Source organism: Accipiter gentilis, chromosome 32 (assembly GCF_929443795.1).
Source record: "Accipiter gentilis chromosome 32, bAccGen1.1, whole genome shotgun sequence".
NCBI lineage: Eukaryota > Metazoa > Chordata > Aves > Accipitriformes > Accipitridae > Astur > Astur gentilis.
Window position 1 is genome coordinate 9911090 of NC_064911.1, and position 23854 is coordinate 9934943.

General features: G+C 38.7%; 2 protein-coding genes and 1 long non-coding RNA gene across 4 annotated transcripts in view; 2 read left to right on the forward strand and 1 right to left on the reverse strand.

Moving 5' to 3' along the window:
• The window catches only part of TRAPPC10 (trafficking protein particle complex subunit 10), a 43083-nt gene extending 40624 nt beyond the window's left edge, over nucleotides 1-2459 (forward strand). Inside the window, exons 23-24 of one of the 2 annotated variants that reach the window (XM_049834832.1) lie at nucleotides 355-600; nucleotides 1827-2459. In XM_049834832.1, coding sequence (XP_049690789.1) covers nucleotides 355-593 — 239 coding nt within the window. In that variant the 3' untranslated portion in view covers nucleotides 594-600; nucleotides 1827-2459. Of the gene's footprint in view, nucleotides 1-354 lie in introns of both variants that reach the window. The other variant, XM_049834831.1, reaches the window with a different exon arrangement.
• On the reverse strand, nucleotides 544-2922 carry LOC126053119 (uncharacterized). The gene is made up of 2 exons (XR_007510271.1): nucleotides 2573-2922; nucleotides 544-596 (listed from the first exon to the last, which is right to left on the reverse strand). It is a non-coding gene; the product is annotated as an uncharacterized LOC126053119 (long non-coding RNA).
• A 134-nt stretch (nucleotides 2923-3056) lies between these two features.
• PWP2 (PWP2 small subunit processome component) lies at nucleotides 3057-22623 on the forward strand. Its single transcript, XM_049835064.1, has 21 exons — nucleotides 3057-3112; nucleotides 3235-3347; nucleotides 4208-4302; nucleotides 4594-4693; nucleotides 5732-5875; nucleotides 6341-6476; nucleotides 7015-7235; nucleotides 8477-8620; nucleotides 9359-9429; nucleotides 10139-10275; nucleotides 11370-11518; nucleotides 12151-12298; nucleotides 13485-13635; nucleotides 13984-14164; nucleotides 15127-15274; nucleotides 16241-16349; nucleotides 16819-16884; nucleotides 17251-17469; nucleotides 19651-19801; nucleotides 20886-20960; nucleotides 21675-22623. The coding sequence occupies exons 1-21, from the start codon at nucleotides 3095-3097 to the stop codon at nucleotides 21832-21834; spliced, it is 2736 nt and encodes a 911-aa protein (XP_049691021.1). The 5' UTR covers nucleotides 3057-3094; the 3' UTR covers nucleotides 21835-22623.
• Nucleotides 22624-23854: the final 1231 nt, after the last annotated feature.

The window sequence follows — 23854 nt, forward strand, 5'->3', positions numbered from 1 at the left end:
TTAAATTACCACAGCCACCTAGAGTATTTATCTGTACTGTTGAGTAGTCCCAGAGCTGTAGTAAGAATTCACTTGTACAACCAACTTACCATTTGTCAGCAGAGCTCCAGGAACTTCTAGCCTGTGACAAATGTGAGGTAACGCTACTTAAATTTTCCTTAGAAGTCAATATAACTCACTCTCTTACATCTGCTGCTGGCCAAAAGCGTGCAGTCTGTTACCTCAGCAGAGATGATCTGTTAACTGTTGTCCTGGTTTCATGCGGTAAATTGACTATGTGTCTGAGCTCTGAAATAACTTTTAGGTTGTTTAATCACTCTGTAGAATAAAACTGTGGGTTTTTGTCTTAAACAGATAGCTGGATTGAAAATGATAACCTATCTGTGGACAAGAATGTGGATGATCAAGCTGAGAGCAGCAGCATAAGGAGCAGAGGTAGCTTGCATTCTGCAGCTAGTGGGGAACACAAAGGTTTGCCAATGCCCCGTCTGCAATCCTTTTCATCTGGTCAGGTCTTCAACTGCAGCACGGGTATGCAAATACTTGTCATTCCCAGCAAGGACGACCATGTTCTGGAAGTCAATATCACGTGACAACTCGGTATGGAAACAAAGAAAACAAAACCCATTAGAAACTGGATATGAAAGCACTTTAAAGAATTATGACCTGATTAGTCTTTGTTGTAACATTCTAACTCTAAGGATACCTATGGCATTCAACGTGTACTGGCCATGGAAGCACCAGACAATTGTATCAATTTAAATGTACAGTGAAGCTTGTGTCAGCTAGTTTATATTGCCACTTTAGTATGTTTTGTGTAAGCTATTGGGTTTTCTCCCTTCGGTCACATCCTGCATCGCAACACAGGGCAACAAAAACAAAATATCCAAATATTTGGACCACTTTGTTATTTTTTTCTGGCAGCTGAGAGATTTGTTTCATGCTTTCTTAATATTTTACAATTTAGAGTTCGATGATCTAATTATCCAAATCTTGGATTTTTACGTAATTTACAGGCTTTTCCACACATGTGCCAGAAACACAACAAAGCATACAACAGCACATTCACTGGTGTAATAGTTGCTTTTTGCTTTTCTGTTTGTTTGGTGGTTTTTTTTTGTTTTGTTTTATCATTGTTAATTCCTGCCATTGCAATTTTGTATTAAACTTCCATCATTTACATACTTAGATGCATGGAAGAGCTACTGCTTTAAACAATCTTAACTGAACAAAATTCCTTAATTTTTTGAGGCTTTCTCCTTCACAGAGTAGACACTGTGATGTCACATATTATATGATTTTTTTGGGGGGTGGGGGTTGGGTCATCCTCTTGCATAGTTCTTACCAAAGAAAGATATTGATAGAATTTAATAATAAATTATTTGGCTTATTGAGTTCCCAGATTAATTTCTTTTATCACCATTTCTAAGTGGCTTGGTTTGCTGCTCCAATTTAAAAATTGGGGCAAAAATTTCAGTATGATGTGATACTTGAACAGTCAACCTTTCATCATAAAGGCTTAGTGTAATTATTACTGATTAGAGGCCAGACTTCCGCATTCATGATGGAAGAAAGAGGTTGGTTTGATATAGGAGAGCTTGCAGATGTAGAATAATTGTGAAGCAAAGTTAAAACATGTAACTTAAAGAATTTCATTATTTATATCTGAAATGTAAATACAAAAAAAATGTAAAAAAAAAAAAGTGTAATTTTTGTGAATGTTGCAAATCCACCTGTGACTGGAAAAATTACAACTCCTTCTGATGTCCTGCTTCTGATATTGAAACTTGTGCATTTAATGTGAGAATGACCTTTTCTACTTGCAGATCTATAATGGTGCGTTGTCAACAGACTCCACAGAGGAAAACTGCCCCATACGAAATACTTGTCGGTAAAACTAAAGCGAGGAACTGCTCATTAGACAAGTTCTTTGTTGCTGTTTTTTTTTCTAAACTCAGGTTCTGCTAAATGATAAAGGGGAAGAAAAAAACCAAACCAAACCCTCTTTCCAAAAGGAATCGCAATTAAGTTGAAAAATGATTAGGCACCCTGCACTGGTCTAAACATTTTTTTTAAATTATTATTTTTTATTTTAAAAAAACCCAGTATGTCTAAATAGATGTATAAAGTAGACCTGCTAGCTGAAAATGTTCTTGTTATGCATCTTCTTTCTGTGAAGGAATGCCCTTTCTCTGTGGAAATCATACCATTTTATTCTGGATAAAACCCAAAGCATCATTTAGTGCAAATGACTGCTGGGATTCTTTGACTGGAAAAGGTAACAAGTTAGTGACTTTGACACTGCAGGTATTATATAATTAATTCCATTTTCATGGTTTGCTATTAAATCATTTTTCACATTGTTCTGTAATATACTGTTAGATTAAACACATTGTACTAAGATTGTTTAATGAAATTGTAAGCGTTCCAGTTCTAAATATACATGTTTTAAAAAGAAATCAACTTCTCTGCTGCTCTGACTTCTCCCATTTCCCTTAAGTTTTGAAGGAGTGATTGTTTCGTCTGTTTTAGCCAAAGCTACTTTTAACAGAAACGTACTTTCTGAACTTACACGAGGGGACGTATTTGGAATAGCGGGTATCTGACCGGGGTTGCCACTTCCTTGGGGGGGGGAAAAAGAGCTGCCCTCTCGCCTCAGGGCTGCTGCTGCTTTTCGGGTTCCGAATAGCCGGGCTCCTTCCAGCGAAGCAGAGCGGGGACGGGCACGTCCCGCCGCCTGGGCTCCGGTCCCTGAGGAGAGGGGGGGAACGGCTGAACGCGGGAAAGCGCGGCCCGGGCTGCACAGGCCCAAGCCCCCGCGCACGCGGAGAAAGGCGAGACCAATAACGCCGAACGGGCTTCGTCGAGGGGCGCCGGCTTCCTGGTAGCGAGTCCCCTCCTCTACCTCCTAACGCCGGAGCGGGGCGGCGGACACCGGCTTCTGCAGCGCGCTTCCCCCCCCGCGCGCCGGCAGTGGCTTCGACCGCCCCGCCCCTCCTCCGGCAGAAAGCTCCCACCGCCTCCGCTGCGGGCGCATGCGCGGCACCGCAGCGCTTGCCGTGACTCCGCGGGCTCCTCACGTGGAGCCGCCGCCATGAAGTTCGCGTACCGGGTGAGTGCCCGGCGGCAGCCGCCCGCGTGGGACGGCGGCCCCTGCCTTCCTCTCTCCTCCCCTGCTCCTTTAACCGTCCTCACCCCCGGTTTCTTCTTTCCTTCCTCCTCCTCCCCTCGCAGTTCTCCGGACTGCTGGGCACCGTGTACCGCCGCGGGAACCTCAGCTTCACCCGCGATGGCAGCGCCCTCATCAGCCCCGTCGGGAACAGGATCTCCGTCTTCGACCTGAAGAAGTAAGCGAGCCACAGCCTCTGCCTCCCCCCTCGGCTCCCCCCTCAGGCCCGCCGGCCTAGCACTCTGACAGCCCCTGCCCGGGCGGGTAGGAGGGCCTGGCACTGCCAGCACGGTTTGGTTGTTTTGTTTTTTTTTTTTATTATTATTTGGGGCGGGGGGGGTTGGGTAAGTAAAGCTCCCAGGAGGTTGTGGAGCCCGACCCGAGGGCGGCAGGGTGACAGCCAAGTCCGCGTTGCCCATGGTGGGGGTCCCTGCACCGCCGGCTCCCACCGTCCTGCGTGACAGGACCGGCGAGCTCCCTGCTGCGCCGTGTGGGGCCGCGGCTGGCGTGGGCTGGGGTTTTTCAGAGTGGTTTGCTTTCCAAAATATCCCGAAGAGTTTCTGGCTTAGCGTTAAAAGGTAGAAGCCTGCCTGGTAGAATAACTGTCGAGGTGTTGCGCAGTGCAGGTTTTCTGCGCGTTGGTCTGGGGGGAGAATAGTGTAAGAAGTACGTGAAGGTGTGTTCTAGAAACAAAGAGGGGAGGGAAAAAGTTTTGTACTTGATTTAGTCGCGTGGTTTCCTTGTGTGCTTCTGTCTTGTACTGTCTCTTGTATGTGGGAAGGCCTAGACTGTCATCTGCCTTTTCCTCTAGGCCAGAGTTGTGATTGATGCTCGTTATGCCGGTATTCTGCTCAGGAGCCCGTCTCTTACATAGACGGTGTTTTTGGGGTTGTGACAGCCAAAGAAAGTCATTGGGGGGTTTCACATCTGCCGATTCTGTGGCTTTAGCATAGGTATCCGACTGTATTTCATTGATACCAAAGATGACTTATTTCTGCATCCTTGTACTCAATTTACCATTCTATCTTTTTCTTGCAGTAATAAGTGTGAGACGTTCCCATTGGCTACACGACTTAATATTGTGTGTGTGGGGCTCTCTCCAGATGGAAGTCTTGCCATTCTAATTGATGAAGGTACTTTCATAAAGGAGGCATTTGTTTTCTGAAAGAAAGAAATAAAAATATAGCCTTAAGAGGGGAAAGTCCGTATTGCTAGATATTCAACCTTAACACAAATTAGAAGTGCTCTGCTTTAAAAATTATGTTAGAATTTCTGGGGAAGATATCTTTATTTACAGAACTTTAAAAGTTTCTGAGGAGGTACTTCCCTCCCCCCCCTTCAAGGAAAGAAACTAAGCTTGCTAGCATTATGGTTTCTTTGGGAACTCGATTATTTCCATGATCTTTCTTTTTCTGCCTTTACAGAGGGAGCTGCCTTGCTTGTCAGTTTGATCGGGAAATGTGTGATACATCACTTTTATTTTCACAAGCCAGTTCACAGTGTCAGCTTTTCCCCTGATGGCAAGTAAGTAAAACGTGCATGCTTTGGAACAAAACAACAGAAATTACCCTATAAGCTAGTTGTGATTATAAAGATATTCTGACTAACCTGTGGATGATATCTATTGATTAACATAGGGGAGATTTAGAGCTGATCAGGGTCACTTCATCTGCAAAGTTGAGAGGGAGAGAAAAGTGCTAAAGCAAAGCCTTGGAAACAGATACTGGCAGGAAAGTTGTCTGTCACAGATGTTGTCTATGGTGGGACTCTTAGAAACATAGAAGATTTGCTGTGAGTCTTAACTGTTCTTATGTATCGTAGGTAAGGTGAAAGAGCCCACGGGGGGGACAGTCAGTGCTGCAAAGTTGCATGATGGCACTTGTGGTGGTGTGGTTTCTCTGCTGACTTGGGTTAGTCTTAAGACAGCTGTACTACTGAAAGAGGCAGTTCTCTGAATCGAGTGCTTCTTTTCATGTCCCTTATATTTTAACTGCATGGTCACAGATCCAAAGTGTGGTGACATAAATGTTAGAAGTATCAGAACAGCGAGAGGAAAAAGTGCGAAGTTCCCCTTTTGGCAGCATTCCTCAGTTGGATTGACTTAAAGTGATCTTGAATGAGTTTTTGCTTGGAAGTTGGAATCGCAGTTCTGTGTTACAGAATTATACTGGCAACAGGACCAGATTAAAGGATATGCGTAACGGGGTGCAGATGATTTGTTTTTCTGGAAATGGCCAATATATGAAGGTGAAGAGAGGTTGAAATAGAATATCCTGTTTTGAATGTTTGAACTTTTCTTTCTTTTGTGAGAATTAGAGAATAAATATTCAACTTAAATAATTTTTACTGAAGGTTTTCTGTCTTATGATGTGTAAGTTGGGGGATAATATCAGTCTGCAAATAACTTTTTGTTTTGCATTCGAAAGCAATCCATATTTATCACTTTAATTACGTGGAGACGTTTTTAACATTGTTTTGTTTCATTGTATTGCTATCTGTGCTGAACAATTGTTTGCTTTAACAGCTTTATGTGCAATTATGCTTTCCCCCCCCATACAACAGGAAATTTGTGATTACAAAAGACAATGTTGCTCTTATGTACCATGCTCCTGGGAGGACACGAGAATTTAATGCGTTTGTTCTGGACAAAACTTACTATGGTCCATATGATGAAACAACTTGTATTGACTGGACTGATGATTCCAAGTGAGTTAATAAACTAAAGCACTGTCTACCTGCTCACATTGTTAATATTCGTGTGCATGTTACAGTCCTTTTTTTTTTTTTTTGCTCTAAAGTACTGTACTAGCTTTAAAAATTCTTTTTGGCTCTTCTGTTTCTCATTCTATCTTGAATTAAAAAAAATTGTAATTAGGCAGGCTAGAAAGTATAAAGTGTGCATGTATTATGGATCAACAATGGATTCTTGCTTGAGAATGTCTAGTTATCCGTACAAGGAACATATCTTAGGAATGTGACCACGGTTGACCTTTTGAATGTGTTTAATCGCATCTAGCTTTGCTGGAGTTGCCAACCTCAGTTTACAACTCTCTTGTGTGTAAAGTTACTTTTAAGGTGGTGATTGGTGTATCTTTCTACTCAGAATGTTCTCCAGTCAGTGAAGAGTTTTGCAAACCAGAGTTCTAATTCAAAATGCCTTTTCTTTTGTAGATGTTTTGCAGTAGGGAGCAAGGACATGTCTACATGGGTGTTTGGAGCAGAACGATGGGCAAACTTGATCTACTACTCGCTTGGAGGGCATAAGGATATAATAGTAGCCTGCTTTTTTGAAGAGAACAGTCTAGATGTATGTATAATCACATAATGTTCTTGAATTTTAGTATTAAAATAGTTCAAGCAGAATCTGATCTGTAGATCAGGTATTTTTCACAGGATGCTGACTATTTTGGTAATATCTCAGAATTTATAAAATACGTGAGTAGTATGTCTCTCGATTCCTCTGCTGTGATTGGGAGTTTACAATTCCATGAACATTTGAAGAAGTAAATTTTAGAAGGAGAGTAAGTTATTTAAAATTGCTCCCCCCAAAAGTTACAGTTTTAAATATGAAAAGATTAATTATCTGTAGTGCTAACTGGTAAACAAATTGCCTTCAGTCTTTTCAAAAATTATCTGAGGGCAGGTAAAGTAAATCACCAGTTCTAGGCACAAATGAATTTTCCAAATCAAAGCACTTCAAATTCTAGAGGACTAAGTAATGTGTTATCCTCATGATAGAACGCAGACTTGCTAACTCTTCTGCAAGTCTAGATTCATACCAAGACAGCAGACTACAAAACATAGGTATTACACGATAATCGTATGTTGGTGTGTTTGTGTTCTAGCTGTACACTATTAGCCAGGATGCAGCTCTCTGTGTGTGGCAGTGTGATACGGAGCTTGATGGTTTGAAGCCCATGCCCCCTAAAGATGCAGCTAGGGAAAAGAATGCAGCAAAAAATGATGAAGAGTTTCTCGAAGAGCCAAAGGGTGAAGAAATTCATGGAAAAGCCAATCCAAATGAACGTGAGACTAGAGATAAGGTTAAATATTCACGTGTTGCAAAGTAAGTGATTTTCAGTTTTCCAAAGACAGAGTTGTTATGGGGATTTACTATATTGGGCTTTTTTCACCCTTTTTCACTCATTCAAAGCAGTATAAAACTCTGCCCAGAATTTAGTAATCTCCTGTAAATCCCATTTTAAATAGTTTCAGTAGAACACCCATTTGTCTTATCTTGACTGCATGAAGGGCAATACCCTTCACCTTCAGAATAATGAGTCAGTGTAATTTTAATAAGAAATACTGACTTATGTTGTATGTGTTTATCGTTTTAAACTCAAAAAGTGTAATGAGGTCTTTAGTACAGTATCTCCTTAAGTCTAGAGGCTTTGAGCTCTTGCAGGAAGAGAGTGGTTGTCTTCAAGAGGTGACAGCAACGTTTGATAAAGATAGCTCATCAGCCTCTTTGGTGAGCTACTTGGAGATGCCTTCCTGAAGGATCTCCCTATCTGTCCACATCAAAGGAGATGTGGCTCACAAGGAATAATCCAGTTTTAAGATAGTCGCAGCATTTAGCTTTGCTTGAAGAAGGATAATGTTCATAGGCAATCTCTTCTACTGGAGTGAGGGAGAGATAGGATGTGCTTAGGGGCCAATTGGGAACACCTGACATTAGGCTTGTGTTCTCAGCTTCTGACTGTAAAGGAAGTATAAAGAAAGTACTCTACCCCAACCCACGTTGGAATTGGCCTTAGTGAACAATGCTTCCAGATTGAAGGAATTTGGAGTATACAACTGTTGGATAATATTCAGCTGCTCTTTTAATTGACTATCTGGGACTTACCTGTTTAATTCTAGTAAGAATTCTTCTACAAAGAAGCTGAGAAAACCTTCTTTACTAGGCATATAGTATTTACAACTATTGCTTCAATTCCTTACTCTGTAAGAGGACTCACACATAGAAGGATAACCAGTGAATTCATGAGAGCCATCCATATTGGCATTAGATGATCAAAAAGAAATGCACAGTGAAGGTCTTCTGAGGTTAACTTTTAGTCCCTTTCATTGCATGTGATCAGGTGTCACTTCTGATAACCAGATTACTGCAGCAGCTGTAAATGTTGAGGAAAAGAATTAGCTTTCACTAGCTATGTAAAGCACGTATATTTAGCAATTTCTGGAACTACTGCTTTTTAGTTTTGTTGTAGGATACCTTGATCAAAATATTTGCCCTATACTGGAAAGCAGCTATAACAGCATACTTTTCTTTCACATTCAGTTTGCCGCTTATTTCTTTGATGCCAGGTATTTTTTTAATAAAGAGGGAGATTTTAATAACCTGACATCTGCAGCCTATCACAAGAAAACACACCTTCTAGTCACTGGCTTTGCCTCTGGAATCTTTCACCTCCACGAGCTTCCAGAATTCAACCTGATCCACTCCTTGAGGTGAGGTGTGGGGTTGTCATTTTTTTGGTTTGTTTTTGGGGAGGGGTTCTTGTTTGTTTGAGAACACACCAAGTTTAGTAGTGAAGGCTGAATAATCAGCACAAAAATCTTAAAACATGAATATCTATTTAGTACGGTAATTCCTGGGAAGGCAGAATCATAGTTAGGCTCATGTAATAAATACCATGCAACTCCATTCCATAGCTTATTACGGAAAGGTGAGGTCTGCATGAGGATCTCCTGAGTAGTTAGTTAGTCTATAGATTTCTTCAATGCTTTGGATTTCGTTTTCAGTTTACTTTTAGAGTATAAAGACAATAACTGAAAAAAAAGTTCTACATATGTAAAATTATGTGTAAACTGTCTCTAGGTTGAAAAATAAAACCATAGTTCTTTTCCATCACTGTATGATACTAGCTAAAGAATGCATAATTTCCCTGCAGAAAAGAATACTTTTTTTTTTCCTTGAATGTGGGGAGTTTTACTCTGTACTGGCAAGTACATCTTTGTTTGGGATGTAGATACTCTTTTGTCTTCATTCCAAATAAGGCAGTTTTGTCTGATGTTTTTGAGTATAATAAAGGAAAGAATTTGTATGTGGCTTTTGGTGTTACAGTGAAGTTCAGTAAAGTAATCAAAGAACTTGCTTGAATAGATGTAATAAACCCTAGATTTGAAGTTTTATCACACAAGGTGTGAAAACTCAAGTTTGTTTATTGGGTAATTCTCTTACTTCAGTATTTCAGACCAAAGGATAGCTTCAATTTCTATCAACTGTACTGGTGACTGGATTGCCTTTGGTTGTTCAGGTTTGTAAATTTTTTTTTTTTAGTCTGTATTCATGGAAAAATGAGGAATGTTGTGGGCATGCAAGCCCAAATTCCTCTTACTCGTCTCAAATCCAAACGTTAAAGTTTTGTTAATAATTTATAGTCTCATCTCTGTAGTGTCTAGATACAGTAAAGCAAGTATCCCTAATCAATTTCTTCTCACAGAATTCTTATGATTCAGGAAAATACTTTGTTTATGAAGGAAAAAATGTATGTTTCATATATGAAAACTCTAGCAGAACTAGGATAAAGCCCATATGCCTTGTAGTTTACAATATGCTTTCATTCTGGGCCCAGTCTCTCTTCCTTTGCCACTTGTTGCACATGCCGTTTTACAAAGCTGCCTGGATATTCCAACGTTCCCACCCAGTCCATAATCGTAAATGTATAACAAAGATTATACTTTTATATGCAGCCCTGCTTTTCTTTCTAGCTCATTTATCAGCTGGTTGATAGCATTGCTGTTGTAGTATTAAGAATGTTAATCCAAGTAACAGCTCCTGCTTTTTGAGGAAAGTTGCCTTGAACTTATAAAAGGGAAAGGGCTTTTATTAGGATTGATAGATGCATAGTGCAACCCATCTGCATCAACCCTTTTTTTTTTTTTTTACGTTGCTTGCAATTAATGTGTTTTGTGGCTTGCATTTACAGGGTCATTGTCTTCATAATCCTTCTCATGCGTTTACAGGTTTGGGTCAGCTCCTGGTGTGGGAATGGCAAAGTGAGTCCTATGTGCTGAAGCAGCAAGGACATTTCAACAGCATGGTTTCATTAGCGTATTCTCCAGATGGACAGTACATAGTAACTGGAGGGGAGGATGGGAAAGTAAGTGGGGCAGTATTACTGAAATATGACCTTAAGTCTTAATAGCGTAGTAAGCAGCTTCAACTTCCATTTTATGTGGAAAGATCTGTTACTGTAACTGATACATATTTTTCTACAGCGTATGTATTTTGATTTATTATTGCTGGTATCCTCTGCAAAGTGCATCACTTACGCTTTTTAGCAGATGATTTTTTAATTATTATAGATGCAGTCACCATAAACACAAAAAGGTCTAATTCATCAAATGTTAATTTATGCATGCTTGTGGTGGTTCTATGATATTTTGGCATGAATGAATTTCAGTCACCCAAATTCATGCCCTTTTAATAATTGGGTTTGATGTGAAATTAATTTCAAATTACTTATAAAAGGGCAATTCCTAAACAGATTTTTCTGAAATGGAACATTGCAGAAGCTTGTTATTTAAAAGAAAAATTAGCTTCTTTTGGATGACTTGTATTGAAATGATAGGCTATGTGTACATGTACCTTTTTTTTAAAGATCTTTTGTAGAGTAATCCCACGATCTATTGGCGTATAAATGGGACAAAGATAGTATCTTATTTCCTATCAAAACTTCTGAATGTCAGAAAAAGACCTGCCACTTCTTGCTTTCTGATATTCGGATTCAAAATTGACCAAACCCCAGAAGTCTTGAACTGCAGATAGCTAAACACATAACATCTTTGTTCGGGGAAAAAAAAAGATTGAAATATTTCAGTTGTAACTTCTGGAATGGCTTCACAGTTGGTTTTGAGTTTGACACTTGTCTTACCTGTGGACAGTACAAAGCTTGGGAGCCCAAGATACTCACCAAGTGCTATAGCTTTCCTTGAAAATTAACTTTGTTTCAAAATTTTTTTGTTTATCTCCATGTAGATTTTTGTGTTGTATATGTCTCTTTAGGGGTTTAATGATAAGCTGTGGCCTGTTTGCCTCGCTTGAGTAGAATTCCTTACTGATGGTATCGAAAGTCCTTTATGCTATTGCAGAGTTCTAGGACTAACTTTTCTGTACTCTTTTACTGCATTACCTTTACTTTCTCTCTGAACTGATGATGGAGATTCTAAGAATCCTTTCTTGTCTGTCTTGCAGGTGAAAGTGTGGAACACTTCAAGCAGCTTTTGTTTTGTCACTTTTACAGAACATACCAGTGGTGTAACTGCTGTAACTTTTACTTCCAATGGTTATGTCATTTTGAGTGCTTCCCTAGATGGAACAGTGCGTGCCTTTGATCTACACAGGTAACTATTTATGAAAAGCTTTTGTGTCCTATTTAGTCTTCAGCTTTCTTCTCCCAAAATACAGCAAACTGCTGATGGCTTGTTTCAAGTTGAAGTTGCACAAATGTGAGTACTGCTTTATTGATTTTTGGTTCAAATTTGGATAGCATTTAGCAAACCTTTCATTCCATCCAGTTTCTGTGAAGAAAATTCTGGAATAACTTTTCTCAGAGAAGCTGGAAAGCCAGTAAGATCATTGTCTGGCTCTACTACTCAAATGGGGAAATGGCACCTGTCTAATGGAATGTTTGCCATAGTTTTAGTGGTTGAGCCAATTATAATACAACTATGTACAGAACTGGATATGTAAACAAGCCCATGTTTTCTAAAGGATGGATATATGCTGTGTAATTGAAGAAAGCCCTTCTGTTTGAGTATTTTTGGTTGCTATTTCTGCAGAGTTGTTAATACCTTTTTTGAGTCTTTGAATCATGCTGAAGTGTTGCATCTAATTTTATACAAAGAATATTTTTCCTGTAGCTAGCTTAAAAGACTTTACAAGTAAAATGAAATCCTTTTTTCAATATGTTTGTAAAACATACGTTTAAATCTACCTAAAACGTTCTCATAATTTATTTTGATGTTTACAACAGATACCGCAATTTCCGTACCTTTACATCTCCACGACCAAGTCAGTTCTCTTGTTTAGCTGTGGACTCCAGTGGCGAGATTGTGTCAGCTGGTTCTCAGGATTCCTTTGAAATATTCATCTGGTCAATGCAGAGTGGGAGGCTGCTAGATGTAAGGACCTACAATGCTGGAGGGCTTGAATTTAACACATAATATAGATCGTGATGATACTAAGTCACTTTGGGATTAGTGGGAGGGTTTTAATATAACATGATGTGTTTTATTGTGTTTATATTCAAGAACTGGAGCTACACTGTTACTCTCAGCAATTTTTTATTTATTGCATGGAGGCTATGCTGGATTTGTGTGGGAAATAGTTTTTTAGAATTTCTGAGTAGGGAGCTCTTGCTAGCTGATGAAGTAACACCAATATTGCGGGGCTAACACATGGGCATGAGAGTCTTTCCTTCAGCAGTTGTTCAGAGATGTTCTCTTCTACGTATTTTCTGCAGGTAATGAAGAAATTGTAGGTACTGTCCGAAGATCAATACAGATTTTGTGGACAGTTTTGCTGGAGCAGAGCAGGGACATGATTTTTTGTGTAGAAGGTTTTTGTAATGTTGGGTGAGAAAACTATTAAGTTAAATCCCCACTGTCTTGCTGCTACTTTGAAATGCCTTCTATTCAGAGTAGATATAATAAAGGAGGGACACAGTACTTCTGAGTAAATCAAATGCATTTGCTATTTTCAATTCTTAAGCGTTATTGTACATCTTATACATGTGCAATTCATGCATTTAATTTGGCATAGCTATTGAATATATATTCAATACTATATCACCATAGTAACTCAGAATATATTTGAGTGGATCTCCAGAGTTTTGAGTTTAGTTTCTTTCCTTGATTTCTTTTGAGAGGAGTAGGAGCTCCGTGCCATAAAAATCTATATTGCTCTTATTCACAGTTTTTATTAGTGTTTTTTCTTAAATGTTTTCAGCTGCAGGACATACTAAATTCTCAGAGCAATGACTTGCTTTTTCACAGTTGGTCTGATTGTTCTGAGGGGGGGGAAGTGCACCGTATCCCTAAGTCTTGGTCTGTAAAGAGTCTATGTGCATGCATAAGAGTGGTTGTAGGTGCCTATGCAGTGATAGCATTTCAGTGAATTTTTTTTAAAACTTCTGAAAAGAAAAAGTTGAGAATCAGTGGTACGTATCATATTTCCAAAAGTGACCTCAAGCATGTGTGGACAAGTTAGGCATGTTTTCATTGCTATATTTAGAGTTTACTGAATGCAGACTACATGAATTTCAGTTTCTTTCACCTAATTCCATGTTATCTTTTCTTTTTTTCTTAGGTCTTATCAGGTCATGAGGGCCCCATCAGCAGTTTGTCCTTTAACCCAATGAAGTGTGTTCTAGCTAGTGGTTCTTGGGATAAAACTGTCAAGTTATGGGATATGTTAGACAGCTGGAGGACTAAGGAGACGCTAATACTGAACTCGGATGGTAACCTTTATTTCATCTTATATCAAATATAAAAATATTAGCAAAAATATTTCAAGAATGAACAACAGAACATGTTAAATACAGACTCATTCTTGGTAAAGAAAACCAAAAGTTCAGATAGTTTTCTATAGTATTAAGTTAACAGTAGAAGAAATCTTTTTTTATTTAATACTAGCTCTAGCTTTACAATTAGCTAAACATTTGTATATTGTCCAGAGAAAAAGTACAGTCATACTTGTTACTCTTAAGCTTTTTCTGGTAGTTGAGATGAGATCCTAGAAAAATATAGGGTATTTTCTTAGAAACAGATCTGACTGCATTTTTAACTGTTAATTAAATTCTTTGCAGTTCTTGTTGTTGCTTTCCGTCCTGATGGCAAGGAGCTTGCAGTTGCTGCTTTGAATGGACAGATAACGTTTTGGGATCATGAAAATGCAGTGCAAACTGGCTCAATTGAGGGAAGGCATGATCTTCAGATGGGAAGGAAGGAGCTTGATAAAATAACTGCCAAACAAGCAGCCAAGGGAAAGTAAGTAAATGAGATTGCAGTGAAAAGAGGGTGCCACACTGGTTTGCTTTTGAATTGTTTCTTTCCATTTGCTTTTTATGGGAAGATTTCAGAGTGCATCTGCTGTTCAAATATTTTGATTCTGATGTTGGATTTTAAAAGACTGCCTGACTTGACATCTGGATGGATCCTTTTTGTCTTTTGCTGTGATCACCCACCAATCAGCATCATTCTGAGCATGTGTTCTTTTTCATCAGTTATAAACTTGGGTTGCCAGCATAATACTAAGCTTCTCATGACAAGTTGTTCATTTGCTAAAGGCATTAGGTTTTTAAGTGGATATCTTGTTATGTAGGTACTAGTATGTAATTATTAGTGTGTAGAAACTGTTACATTTTTTAAATGTAAATATGCTGTGGGTTTTATTCCACATTACTATGCATGTGAAGTAATGTTTGAAGGCAAATTGAATTTGTATGCTGTCAAAAAGGGTAATATAGAAGTTGTGTTTCATTCTTCTCTTTTTCCCTTGAGCCCCTCTTTTTTTCCATATTGCTCCCACTCAAAACAAAATGAAAAAAGGAAACAATGACTTTCTGAAAAAAAAAATAGTGTTTTTTTGGTGATGAGCTCTCAACTATTGCTTTAAAACATACCATGACTTTGTTTTTTCTCTAGCTCTTCTGACCATCCTTAGTGTTGTGTAGGGTGTAGCTGAGAACTCATTCATTGAGCTTTAACTCAGAATCAGAAGTATGGAAGTACTTCAAAAAAGCTGTTGATGTTCTAAATTGTTTATGATTCATAGTAAAGCACCAAGTACTTGTTTGTGGTAAATGATTTTGTATGTTAAGTACATACTGTGAGAATGAAGATCTCAGTTTTTTCCATGGAATGGTTATTCTTCTGTGTCTTCATGCTGTACTTACGTTTTAGCTCGGATATGGCAGTGGAATTAACTACTTTCTCTTTTTCTTTACTAGATCTTTTACTACTCTGTGTTACTCAGCAGATGGTCAGTCTATTCTGGCAGGTGGATTGTCAAAATTTGTCTGTATATATAATGTCAAGGAACAGATTCTTATGAAAAAATTTGAAATCTCATGCAACTTTTCTTTAGATGCAATGGAGGTACGTGACCAGAGGAGTCAGGTTTTTCATTCCCACACCCCCGCAAGACTGTGGTTTTGGTATAACATCTCATTAAGTGGGATTCATGAATGTTTCATTAAGGACAGGTTCATTTTGTGCAGGAGAGTGATAAGGAAATATATCTCAGAAAACAAAATTAATTTCTGACACTCTGGTAACTAAAGTCTTGCCAGATTGCGGTGTGTTTATATTGAATGAGCAGAACTGTTAAGCATAATGAAGTCAGTTGCACCTAACTTAGAGAAGATTTAAATTATCAATATTTTGTACTAAGCTAACTTTCCCTGGGTGTCAGTTGTTTATGTTAGCAAAGAAATGAATGATTTTGTTATGGACACACAAGAACATCATTGACCTTTACAAACTCAGTTTCTGAATATTGTTAAATGGAAAATTAAATTCCTTTAAAAGTAAAGTGAACGATGAAAAGCATCAGAAGGAAGAAACTCCAGTAACCCTTTTTAACATCCTTAAAAGGACACCAGAAGTGAGCCAGCTGGAAAAGAATCCTTGAGGGGGATGGGTATTTAAAAATGGAGGGCAGGGAGGTCCCTAAAACATCATTTGCATAGCTGCCTGTCTACACAGCCCTTACATTAGCGCAGTGCAGTAATAGAACCCGAAGGGGAAGAAGAGTGGGCCTGCATCTGGGAAAACAGTGCATCTCTTAAGTAGAACAACATCATAATAATATGAAACCACAGTCTAAACTGTGTTGTGCTGTTCTGAGGCCTCTAAGACTGAAGCAGCCTGATTCTCATCTGTGGTCAGACACTGTTGCCCACTGTTGTGAAATTGTCAGTTTTCTCCATGATTTTGGAGAAGCTTTTGGAAGAAAGTGAAGTAAATAATCATTAGATAACTCCTGAATGTTATGAAGGATTTTCAGTTAATACAGATGTTTTGAGAGGAGATTCAGTGCAGTGAACTTACATGTTTTTCTAGGAGTACTTGGATCGGAGAAAAATGACCGAATTTGGGAGCATGGCTCTGATTGATGAAGGGGGTGGAGGTGAAGATGGTGTTGCCATTCCTCTTCCTGGAGTAAAAACAGGTACAGCTTTTGGCTTTGCTGTCTTGTTACTAGTTTTATATGGATCAAAACCTTTGATGTAGAGTCGATACAAGATAAGAAGGGTTTGAATTGTTCAGCTCAGTTTTAAAGTTAGGATTACCTGAATGTTCTGTAGCCACAGGGATCTGGTACGCAGGTGTTCAGCTGATGTGTAGGTGGGCCCTTTTGCATAGTAGAAACAACAAGAAACAGGAGGTACTGTGGCCTCCTGACTATGGAACCTAGCAGTCCTGATTTAATTTTCAAAGAGCAAAATTCAGTCCCACCACTTTAGCTGTAGGATCTCTTCGGCATGGACTGTCCCTTACTTACCCTGTCTTTAACTCTGCCAGATTTTGGCATGTTCTGCATTATTCTTCAGCATAATGATAACAGCATAGTTAGAGTTGATAGTTAGACCATGAACTTCTGGTGAATATATTAAATCACTTCTAAACTTCTCTTTTAGGTGACATGAGTTATCGGCACTTTAAACCAGAAATAAGAGTGACTTGCTTGCGATTCTCTCCTACAGGTGAGTATTGACAATTAATGTAGGGTTTTTTTTATTCCATATAAAGCAAGGAAAAGAGTAGAGCATTGGAGGAGTAATAATGAAGTACATATGCCTTGGAGATGGTCTCTCCAGGTGTTACACAGTGCTGCTAGGTTTGTAGTCTAGTTTCCTGTGCAGTGGATAATTGGAAAACTTAAGTGTACACCACTTTCAGCTGCTATTTTTTACAAGCATTGTCATTGCTGACAGGTTCATCAATGATGCATGGCTTTCAGTCTTATCCTCTTCTTGAAAACAATGAAGAGTCATCTGCTTATCATTACTCTTCTGTTTCCATCCTAGAAAACCCAGCTTTGTTCTTAAATATTGTTACTTCTCTTCTAGGACGAAGTTGGGCAGCCACCACCACAGAGGGTCTTCTTATCTATTCACTGGACTCAGGGCTAATTTTTGATCCTTTTGAGCTGGATATTGATGTCACACCCAGCAATATACGCAAAACACTGCATCAGAAGGAGTATACTATGGCTATCATCATGGCCTTCAAGCTGAATGAAAAGAAATTAATTCAGGAGGTCATAGAGGCTGTACCTAGTAATGAAGGTGAGTGGATCTTCCATGAAATTTGGCTTGAAGTAGCTGTAAGGAGAGGTGTGTAAGCCAAGTGAGTTGAGCCGTAAAGGGCAGAGTTTAGCTCTTGGCAGGGGGGTGAATATAACATTGATATTTAAGGACTTCATACTGTAGCTGAAGGCTAACGAGGAAGAAGGGGTGGCCTTTTGTAAAAAAAGTAAACTTTCTAGTGTTAACTTATGTTTTACTTTTACCAGTCTACTGCATGCTCATCTAGTGACTTTTCAATGGAATTTGATCAGGTCTGGATATGCAGGTGAAGTTTTTGGATGTCAGTTCTCAGGAACAGCTGATGTTAGAGAGGCACAGCAAGTTTAACATGAGTTAGCAGGGTGCCTGTGTGATGAAGGCAGTTTACCGGATACTGGGCTGTGCAATCAAGGATATAGTCAGCAGTTTGAGGAAAGTGATTAGTCTTCTCTACTGAGCACTTGTGAGACCATGTCAGGAGTGCTGTGCCTAGTTTTGGGCTCGACAGTACAAGACAGACATTGGTACTCTGGAGCATCTGGTGGAGGGCTTGGAAGATGATGGGAGGGCCAGAGTGCATGACAGCTGAGGAGAGGCTTAAGAGAGCTGCATTTGTTCAGTCATTAGAAGAGGAGGAGAATATTTTTACTGTCTTCAGGTGCCTAATGGGATATTAGAAAGAAGGCAGAACCAGACTTGGGGTTGCATGATGATACGACAAGAGGCAACAGACCTCTTGCAACATGGGAAATTCCAACTAGATATTAAAACCAATAATATTATTTTGGTGGTATCTTGTCCTTTAGTTACAGTGTTTGTTAAATTCATCCCTCTAAACAAATTTAAATATGGTCCTTATAGAGGGCTGTGTTCACACAAACCATACAGCTTATTAAAGTGCCAAGCTCTTTCAAACAAGAGACAGATGCTTTCACAGTTGTGACATCAGAAACAAAAAGAATAAGTAAGATGTCACTTAGCTTTGAGGTTATTTACTGAAATCATTCTTTAGCACCCTTTTCATCATTTTGGTAACTAATGTGCCCATTCATTAGCTACACATGGTAGACATGACCTTAAAAATAAACTTTCAGTAGTTCCATTAATAGTTCCTTCATACTAACTTTGAAGTGTATTTTCTTAGCTTTAGCTCACTGTTGTTACCCCACTGAAAGGTATTTATTTCCTTCTAGTGTTTCATGTGTGACAAATAAAAATTCCTTATATCTAGTCAAAACATGCTCTAGTCTGAAATCAGATGTGTTGCAAGCCAACTGCTTTGTAGGATTTTCTTACCTTATTCCCTAGGTAGCAAGACCAATAATTATGCATGTCAGGGTAAATGATCTTTTGTGTGCCTGTGTTGGCATAATGGTGTTTGCCTCTGTCTGGCAAAACTTACTTCTCTTTTACTGAAGTTAATCAAAACTGCATGTACATAGGCAAGACTGGGTAAGTAGGCAGGTGCCAAAACCTCAGGAGCAGAGCATGAGGCATGGAAATTTCAGGCATTGTAATCCACTGTGAACAGAATGAATGTGTGCCTGTTTCTTCAAGAGCGGAAAACTTTTTTCACAGTTGAATGTTACATAGGCCAGGTGGGGTGGCTGCAGAGAACAGGAGTTGGTTATTTTTGAGAGAGGATTATATATAATGATGTCATCATAGTTATGTGTGAGATTATTTTGAATGCTTAATAAATAATGCTGCTTTGTGCTGCGCAGTTGCTAACAGCATTCAGACACTCTGTGAGCAGGTGACTTTGCTGTCTTTTCAAGCATTGTCTCTGATTATTACATGTAACTAGTTCTACTGAAAACAGAAATTCATATGAAGTCAAAAGTAACAAAACTTCAATAAAGTCTAGTTACACTGAAAGAGGAGGAAAGGGTGGAAGTAAAAGTTCTGAAGGAGAGCTGGTGGGGACAGTATTCTGTTACGAGGAAGAACTTGGTCGGGGGCAGGGAGTTAAGTTCTTGCTTTTAAATACAGTAGTGATTGGAAGGCTCAAAGAAGAGAGATTTGCCTCCTGAGAGACTGTGGTACTGTACCCTGAAATGCAGTATTAAAAATCAAATAGTTGCCAAGATGGTGCTTTATTCTCCTTCCCCTTATGGTTTCATGTTTCATGCGTTCTTGCTACTCCAAGTAGTAATTCAACTCTGATGCCTGTTTGCACAGTTGATGTTGTCTGCTCATCACTCCCAGACCTGTATGTGGAGAAAGTATTGGAGTTCCTGGCCTCTGCATTTGAGATATCTTGTCATTTAGAGTTCTATCTTATTTGGGCTCATAAGTTGCTTATGCTGCATGGACAGAAACTGAAAACAAGGTGAGATCTTGTGAAAGTCAAAACACTGACAAGTATTTTAAAATTTATTTACCTGTCAGTTTAACGTTTTTACTTAACATTTACTGACATGCTAGATAACGCATACACAACAATTAAAACTACTTAATTTTTACAGCTTCTTTACTAACAGTAAAAGTTATGGTTTGGACTTGATCTTAAAGGTCTTTTCCAACCTAAATGATTCTGTCATTCTAACAAGTGTGTATGATAGAATTGGAATGCATGATAGGATTTCTGAGGGTAAATTGCAAAAATATTTTTCAAATATTACAGGTAAAACTTTGCATGGCTTTCTTAGCCTATAAATGCATAAAGATTTCAAGAGTGATAGTAGGATTTTGGCAATTGTGTTTTTAAACAATTATGCATATTAAATATAACCGAAAGATAATGTGCAGGTACTGACTGCATTTTTATAGACTTAGCTTGTGATTATAGCATGCACTCCTAGCTTGTTAGTACTCTGCTTTCCTACATAGTTCTTTGCAACTACATGGGCCTGGTCTATGAATTATATTCACCCCACCCATAGTATAGAGTTTATAGACTTTGGGGAACAAAATAGGCAAATTTACAAATTTAAAATAGGCTAAGTGAGAGGTAATCTGAGGAGGAGTCCTGCAGGTTAAAAAAACCAGTGCATTGTGTAACTCTTTCCTTGCTTCAACATGGGTATTAATGGTTTAGTCACTGAAATAACTGGAACAAATTTTCTCCTTTTGTTGCTGTTAAAGTAGAAGAGGATGATTTAAAACAAACTTCCTTGTTCAGAAAGCATTTTAGGAGCTGGAAGGAACTGTTGTCACTACAGCAAGCAGAATTAGTTCTTCAAGCTGCAGTTAAACATCAGAAAAAAAATTATTTCTGGCAATATATTACTTGTATTAAGTATAATCATTGAGGGCAGAGTTAAAAGCAAAGAGCTTTTGTTCATTTAGTATTATCTTAAAATGTTCATGTTGAAAAGTTAACATGTATGCTTGTTAAAATTTTGAGAGTATAGAAAAGTTCTAGATTTCCATATATAAATTGCACTGCAAATTGCATGTTTTCTCCATTCAAGGTCAGTGAAGCTGCTCCCTGTGATACAGTTCCTTCAGAAAAGCATCCAACGTCATTTTGAAGATGTTTCGAAACTGTATGTATTGTTATTTTTAAAAGTTTAAATCAAAACCCTGCACAAAAGTGGGGAGTAATTTGGTGGATGATAGTGTGGTATTAGAACTTTTGAGACGGTTGTTGTGGTGTAACCCCAGCCAGCAACTAAGCACCACGCAGCCGCTCACTCACTTCCCCCCCCACCCAGTGGGATGGGGGAGAGAATCGGGGGGGGGGGGGGGGGAATATAGAACTTGTGGGTTAAGATAAGAACAGTTCAATAGAACAGAAAAGAAGAAACTAATTATGATAACACTAATAAAATGACAATAGTAATAATAAAAGGATTGGAACATACAAGTGATGCATGGTGCAGTTGCTCACCACCCTCTGACCAATGCCCAGTTAGTCCCTGAGCGGCGATACCCCCCAGGCCAACTGCCCCCAGTTTATATGGCCCTGGCTGTGTCCCCTCCCAAATTCTTGTGCCCCTCCAGCCCTCTTGCTGGCTGGGCATGAGAAGCTGAAAAATCCTTGACTTAGTCTAAACACTACTTAGCAACAACTGAGAACATCAGTGTGTTATCAACATTCTTCTCATACTGAACCCAAAACCCAACACCATACCAGCTACTAGAAAGAAAATTAACTCTATCCCAGCTGAAACCAGGACAACGGTCTTCTTTTAGAGGTGTTTTTATTTTAGGAGGAAAATGGAATCTTGTTTTGAACGTGTTCCTATTTCTTTTTACAGCTGTGAATGGAATATTTACAATATTAAATACGCATTGGCCATTTCACAACAGCGGGGCATGAAACGTCTGGCAGAAGAAACATCAGTAGATGAAGAGGACTTGGATTCTGACAGTGATTATCTTATGCAAGAAGTTCATAAAGACAATTTTAGTTCCTAGTTACTCTTTGTGAGAGGGAGAAAACCTAAGACAGTAATTTTATGCAGTGGTATTCACTGAGAATGAGTGGCCCTCATAGTGGCATAACTGAGCTCTTCTTAACAGTGTGGATGGAGTTGCATGTGAGTTAGTGGGGGAAATGTAGGATAGATATAGTGCCATCCGTGTATCTGGTGTACCCTTTGGCCGTAACAACTTGACAGCATTGATTTCTTGATTAAGTGATTTTTTAATTTTTTTTTATTATACCTGATTTCAAGTAAGAAAAAAAAAAGTATTCTTATATCAGTGAAGATAAAAGTATGACTGGAAGAAGTACATTCTTTATTAAAAATGCATTGTACATAGATTAAGTATTGTGAGTTTTGTAATGCAAAATGTCTTGTCATACTTTGGACTCTTTTTTTTATCCTTTTTTAAAATAATTCTTAATTGGAGGTCTATATATTGCTCTCAACTTGTTTTAAATGTTGTTTTACTTTAATATGTATGTATTACTGGAACACTTTTCTTAGTTCTATAACTTCCAAACCTGATGATGTTTCAATAATGAGGATAAATTATATACCCATAGCAATGAATAAGGGAGAAAATTTACTGGGCTATACAACTTTTGCAGAGGTTTATTTAATAATCTTGAGATACTGTAGTAAAAATTTGTTTGGAAATTACCAACTCAATAATGTAACTAAAACTGTAAGAGAACATGTTACAAATGTTTCTTTTTCTGGTGAAAGCCCTTTCTTGTCTTTTTTTTTTTAAATGCTATTAACATACTAAAATCTGAAACTTTTTATTTCCTTGGTTTTTGTGAATTGGCTAATAACGACAGTGAGGCCCTGAATACAAAGAATTATATCCATGCTTACAGTACTTTCAAGCCACATGTTGAAAGGGCTTTGTTAGTGAAGATACTGCAAATATTAACGATGAGCCAGAATTGATTACTTTTTAGCGTATTCTGTTCTGGATTTGTTTTCTGGTCAGTTCCCATTCTTGGAATAGAGGAGAGGTATGAATATTAAAAACTTTTTAAGAAAAAAGTAAGTCCAAAATATACAGCAGACATGGACAGTAGGTTTGTAGAATTTCAGTAGATAAAATAAAAGATGCACTTGCTACTTAAATGTAGCAACGTGATTTGTTTTTCTTACGGTAAAATGTTTAAAAATGTCTTCAGTTGCTGGTGCCGCCTTGCCTCCTAACATTGTAATGGTCTTGCCAACGTTTCAGGGTTTCAGAGGTGTGAAGGTGTAGCTGGGCTGGAGCGATGCTTGCGGAAGATGCCCTGTGGTATTACGATGGGATTTGGAATTGCCTGTCATTCTTCACCCCTCTGCCTCCTCCTACCATGGTAGAAAGTAGGCTTTCCCCCTGCGGTAGAAGGGAGGCATAGGTGGGTAGGGAAGAAGTAGCCCAGGAAGAAGACAAAAATCCGTCTTCAGATCCTTGTAAAACTGAAGTGCTTGAGCTAACATGAAAGACGTGATCGTGTTCCCTAACATAGAACATAGTTGTTACTTCTTAATCCATTTTACTGTTTTTCATATACATGTCATCTTTGCATGCTTTTTTAAAGACCATATTCTTTTGCCAAACTATATGACCCATAGCAGACAGGCTGTAATCATTCTGGGACTATCGCAGCAACAGCTTTGTGCCCTGTAAAATAGGAGTTGTGCTGTTCTATGAAGTTGGCCAACTTGATCCCTAAATTTGTGTCTGTCTCTTGGGTTTACAGTGTTAGAAAACACAGGATGTGGAGAAGATGTGGCCTTTCAGAACAATATCTTAGAAACATGTTTTTGGGTTGTTTTATTCGTCACATTCAACGCTTTTCTGAAGACGAAAACTTCACAAGAAGTATGTTTTAGAAAGTGCAAGAGCCTTGAGAGGAGGCGAGAGGGGTAGTGTTGCACTGGTTCTTGTATACAAGGATGTGTTCTACTCACATTGGTTATTTTGCTTGAGCTATAATAAGCTTTTAGGTAATCAAGACAAATTTTATGATGCACATGAA